At 31.9% G+C, this 6049-nt stretch overlaps 1 protein-coding gene across 1 annotated transcript in view; it reads left to right on the top strand.

Moving 5' to 3' along the window:
• SYCP2 (synaptonemal complex protein 2) overlaps window positions 1-5258 on the top strand; it is an 84263-nt gene extending 79005 nt beyond the window's left edge. Inside the window, 9 exon segments of the mRNA XM_012656472.1 lie at window positions 517-607; window positions 867-1022; window positions 1562-1689; window positions 3110-3204; window positions 3298-3397; window positions 3803-3861; window positions 4017-4095; window positions 4201-4257; window positions 5181-5258. Of these exon segments, the coding sequence (XP_012511926.1) occupies window positions 517-607; window positions 867-1022; window positions 1562-1689; window positions 3110-3204; window positions 3298-3397; window positions 3803-3861; window positions 4017-4095; window positions 4201-4257; window positions 5181-5258 (843 nt within the window).
• Window positions 5259-6049: the final 791 nt, after the last annotated feature.

Raw genomic sequence — 6049 nt, 5'->3', positions numbered from 1 at the left:
GTATACAAACATTTGGTTACATAAATTGCTTTTGTACCATTTGAGTCAAAGCTATAAGTATGCCCATCACCCAGGTAGTGTGCATTGTACCCATTAGGTGTGAATTTCCCCATCCTGTTCTTCCTCCTCCCCCCTCTTGATTTCTGATGAGTGTTATTTCCATATGTGCACATAAGTGTTTGAATGATTAGTTCTAATTTACTGGTAAGTACATGTGGTGTTTGTTTTTCCATTCTTGTGATACTTCACTTAGATGAATGGTCTCCAGTTCCATCCAGGTTAATGTAAGAGGTATTAGTTCACCAATTTTTTTATATTGAGGTCAACATGGAATCTAGATTAATAACACATTAATCTAGTATTAGAGATGAAAAGGAAGGGATAGAAACAAAACAATCTGAAAAAAAGAATTGATAGCAATTGAAATTTACTGGCCTTAGGATTTGAGAAAGATGGTCAAAGGTGAATCCAAAAATACTTAGTGTTTTTTTTTCTAATTTCTAATATGTATTTTAGGAAAGCCATTCAGCATCTCCATCATCCATGTGTAGCGAAGGAAGAGAGAATACATGGTTTGACGTGCCCTGTAACACTACTCATGTATCAGGTTTGAAGCCATAGCTTTGCTTTTTAAAAAAGTTACTAGTTACTGAAATACTACTGTAACATTTCATCTCAAGGAATTATGTATTGTAAGTCATACTTAGTTAATGTCAAAAGAAAAGTAAACTAGGTAGAATTTAATGCACAATTGCCTAGAACATAGTGCAAACCATGAAACAAACCTTTTTTAAAATAAAAGCAAGAAAATATTAGGTATTTTACTCAAAATTGTAACACTGTTTATTTTCTTTAACTGTCCTAAGGCCTCACTCAACATCTTAATCGCAAACGAAGGTACATAGAAGATAATCTAAGTAATTCTGATGAAGTAGAAATGGAAGAGAAAGAAGAAAGGAGAGCAAACTTTCTTCCCAAAAAAATGTGTAAGACTGAAGGTGCAGATCATCACATATACAAAAGTATGTAGATCAAAAGCCTGTGTCAAAAGGCAATTATTTGGAAGTTAGCATCTTAGATTTTGAATGACTCCATCCACAAAACAAAATTCTTTGTAAATACAACTTCAGATAAGTCCCAAACAGATGATGCTTTATCAGAAAGTTCACTTTATATGAATAGTGTTGTAGTAAGGGTCTTCTATATTCATAGATCTCCTTCATCATTCTGTCACTTATTACCACATTTAAGTTTTACTAAGTATGAATTTACTGATGTGTTAGTGTGTCACTAAATACTTGTGTTGATAACGTAGAAGTAGTTGAAAGCAGTTAAATCCAAAAATGCTCCAGTTTAAAGTTGTCATTTCTGCCTTGATAGGCCAAAAAGTTTTTTATAAACAGAATAATTTTTAAATTAAAACAGCCTGAGGTCTACCGTTAATTTCATTATCCTTAGATTACACATAGAATCTGAATAGATTTTTGTTTTCAGTCTAATGACAAGGCTAAATTTGTAATAATGCATATTTTAACTATAGCTGATTATCTTCATTTTTTAGCATCTGAAAGTATATCTCCATTATCAACAAAAGACTTTTCTATTCATGGGGAGAACTGGGACAGTGAATTTTCAGGTGTAGGGATGATTTGTGAGAAGCTCAATTCAGAATGTAGGAAGAAGATTCATGTGAGTTATCATTCTTTAAATTATGATTTATGACCAATAATAATATACCACAGTTTCTACTAGAGTATTGGATTGTTTGATCCTTTGGCAATAAAACACCAAAACTTTCCTCAAACCCACAAACCCAACTTTCCTCATATGTGAAAGATTGGAATAATTGTTAGGTAAATAATGTTATCTCATGAGCTGAGTTTGTCTTCTAAAATCTGTACATTATCCATTAGTCCTTCTTTTGCTATTAGTTCTATTTTGTTTTACTTTCCTTTCCAATTTAATGTTTTTGCTTTTCTATGATTTTTCTTTTATTTTCTGAACAATTTTCTTTTCATGCCTCATCCTTTTTAGACATTTTCTTATCTCACAGAGGTCACCATTAGTGAGGGTGGTGTAATACATTAATAGTATAAAGGATGAGCAACCTCCAGTCAGTGAAATCCTGTATCATTTTGTTCTACTAATAGTACTCTACTTACGTAGTCTTAGTTTGAGGCTCCAATGAGATGATGAATGCAAAAATGCTTTTTAAGACAATCTTTAGTTATTAGTAATATATTTTTTTCTACTCAACTCTCTCTTGTGTATTTGGCATAGATAGTTATTTTATGCACTTTTTTGAATAAAAGTTATTTTTCAGCACAGGTTATTATCCCGATTTCTTGCTTGCCTTTCTCCAATTCAGGGGTAAAATCTGAAACTATTTAAAGTTCTGTATGTTTATTTTGATTTTATTTGCCAAAAGTCAAACTAATCTAAATAGAGAAGCCTGATTTATATTTTCTGTTACGCATCTGTGGCTAGATGTGAATATATGTGTTTGTGAAAAATGGTTAATAATTCTGAGTGTGACTTTTATTTTGTGTCCTTAAAGAGAATTTATAATCATTAGCATTTTTGTAAATACTGTAGAGTGTGGTATTCTTATGAAAACACTTAATTAGCAATTAATTACTAATGGGATTAGACACTGCTCTGACTTAGCTTATTTAATAACACTTCAGGGGTTTTTTGGAGACAGGGTCTTGCTCTGTTGCCCAGGCTAGAGTGCAGTGGTGTCATCCACTGCAACCTCCAACTCCTCGGCTCAAGCGATCCTCCTGCCTTAGCCTCCTGAGTGGCTGGGACTACAGGCATGTACCACCACACCCAGCTAATTTTTCTGTTTTTTGTAGAGACAGGATCTCGCTATGTTGCTCAGGCTGATCTCGAACTCTTGGCCTCAAGCGATCCTACCACCTCAGCCTCCCAAAGTGCTAGGATTACAGGTGTGAGCCACTGCGCCCGGCTAACACTTCAGTTTAAGTAATTGTGTTTTAAAGTTTCCACTTTTCCGATTTCATGGAAAAGGCTTTTCTCTTAACCTAATTTTGGCTAGGTTACTGTTTGGTAAAGATATTTTAAGTTAAAAATGAGTATTTTTCAGATACGACATAAGATGATGGATTATTTTACTAAGCAGTCTTGGAAAACAGCCCAACAACATCTGAATACAATGAAACATCAAATTCAGGAGTATAGGTTTGTAATAAAAATTTGTTCTGAAAACTTCTGAATGCTATATATTCATATATTCTGAATGCTATATTTTAAAAATCTCCTTTTGTTTAATAGGATTAAAAAACTTGATAAATTCCAATTCCTCATCATAGAAGAACTGGAGAACTTTGAAAAAGATTCGCAATCTTTAAAAGATTTGGAAAAGGAATTTGTGGTTTGTACTTCTAATTTAAAAATAATTTTAAAACTTTGCTTTTAAAGGGCTACCCTTAGAAAAATTTTCAATTACATTCTGCTTTGAGAGCACATTCTAAAACTTTTTGTTCTTTAGAACATTATTTAGTTTTATCTTAGATTTTTTTCGTCAGCTTCATATAAACACACTTAAATTACAAACTTAAGTTTATGATGAATATCTTTGATAATAAGGGAGAAATCCTGAAAGATTTTACTTTCATTTTTTTTTTTAATCTGAAAGAGTACATGACATTTGGAATATTCTTAGCAGCATATAGCCCAGTTGTTTAATTTGGAATGATAGAAATACAGTAATTCCGCTGTTGTGTCTTAATTTTTAATCATATTAAAGTTTAATTGGTTTTTGTATCTTAAAATTTAGGATTTTTGGGAAAAGATACTTCAGAAGTTTAAGGCATATCAAAAAAGTGAACAGCAGAGGTTAGTATGAGATTCTTTATGACTAGAACTTACAAAATTTGCTTTTTAAATTAAGTTCATATTTGAAAAATTAAAATTATACATACTATATTATAGCAATTTAATTTGAATTCCTAATAAATAACAAAGGAAACTTCCATTATTTCACTTGTTAGGCTTCATCTTTTGAAAACTTCATTGGATAAAAATGTCTTCTGTAACACAGATTATGAGGAAACCATTTTTACCTCTGAGGTATAAATTTTATGGTTTTTATATATAATCTTAATATTGGTTAGTCTAACTTTTTGCTGTGAAAAATCAATGGTAAAGTTCATGGGGGAATATACTTACTTACAGATGTGTACGATGAAAGAAAACATGAAAATGCTTCAAGACAAGCTTCTTAAGGAAATGGTAAATCAGCTAATCTGGTTTTTCTTCTTTTTTGGTTAGGAGAAGGCAGTTTTAGCCCAGTTACTTCTAGTTCTTTAAATTAAATAATGGGAGGATATTTGCTAGTACAGGAATAAGGTAACCTAAATAATGAAACCCTCCTAAAGAAAATCAATTTGCAAATTGAGAAATTAGCTGAATTTTTTTGTACTTTTTCTAAACACTGTGAACTACAGCAGACCTCTGTCCTGCCTTCTGAAGGAGAAGTATATGGTATGACAGATCTGCCCAGAAGAGCTGTGAACGTGGAGAGTTACTGTCCACTTGGACAAGAAGACTTCAGTTTACTTAGACTTGGGGACAAATGATTTGACTTCCCAAAGGCCTAGTAGACCAGCAGCTGCATTCTAGAAGAAAAAGTAGACCTGGGAGGGACTAAAGGCACTGCTCTAAGTAAACATGTCTTTGGTGTTTTCTTAAGGCTGGAAGGCATTTTTTAGTACACTGGGCTTTAGATACAGGGTATATTAATGTACTTACAAAGTTTTAATAGAAACTCAATATGCTAACATAGATAGTAGGGGAGATCAGGAGGTTGTGGCTAAGCTAGAAGCAAATAAGCTACCTAACTAGGTTGCTTCTTACTGAAATTTTTTTCTAAACCATTTTTATTTTACTTCCCTTTAAATTAAATCTAAATTTCATTGCTTTGGGGATTTAAAAGATTGTAGATCTTCTTTCAATTGATCATCTTGAATATAAAACTAATGATCACAGAATTCTATAGATATCTAGGTATAGACTCGGGGGGATTAGGTAAAATGAGCACTGATTCATGGTATCTTTATGAAAGAGGTTGTTTTAAAATTAGTTCCTAATAACACTTTGCTGGTTTTACAGTGATAATGTGAAATCTAAGCATGATTTTTTTTTCTTGGTCATAGCAAGAAGAGGAGCTTCTTAATGTGCGCAGAGGACTGATGTCATTATTCATGGCTCATGAAAGAAATGTTAATATGTGAAATACAGTTATCAACATATTTTATCTGTTTTGTGTATAACAGAAAATAGAGTAGTCCTATGAAGAGAAAAATACATGACTCCAAACCCAAAGACTTTTGTCTGTTATAATACTACTCTTTTTATTTTGGAGAGAGAAAGTTTTATGAAACCAAAATGTAAAAGGAAGTGCCTTATTTTTTGTAGTAATATTTACATTAGGCAACTATTACTGAGTTAACTATACTATTTTAAAATAGTTTGGGACTAAATACTTATATTATCAAAATTTACTATCTTAGAACATACTACAAGTAATAAAAATTTGCCACACTTAGAAGGAGAGGAAGTCCCTGATTGAGTGGTAGATCGGTACTCTCAGCACACTGTTGGAGATATTTAGCTCCAATGTATGAGAAGGCACTAAATAATCTAAAATAGCTATTTTATTGCCTAAAAATTCAATATAGAAGTCTTAATTCATAAGCAGGCTATATTTGACAAGTAATTTTAAGCTTCTAGTATTCATTGTAATGTTTTGCTAGATTATGAAAATAAATACACATTTAAGTTAAAATGCTTATGTCACTTGGGTAATTACTTTACTTTAAACTTTTATATTCCTATTTTGTGAACTTTGGATCAAAATATCCTTCCTCAGTCAGAATCCCAATCAGCCTTACTATCCCTTGCCTATTTAATAGTAGCAGAGTATTTGAATAATACCAGGATTTCAATACAGTGGTAAAACTGGTTTCTTAGGTTTTCCTTTGCTTATCTTAACTTTCTCATCTTAGTCACCTTTATATAATTA

Source organism: Propithecus coquereli, unplaced genomic scaffold, assembly GCF_000956105.1.
Source record: "Propithecus coquereli isolate 6110/MARCELLA unplaced genomic scaffold, Pcoq_1.0 Scaffold503, whole genome shotgun sequence".
NCBI lineage: Eukaryota > Metazoa > Chordata > Mammalia > Primates > Indriidae > Propithecus > Propithecus coquereli.
The sequence above is the reverse complement of the archived record's forward strand: the minus strand, read 5'-3'. Positions and strand labels throughout refer to the sequence as shown.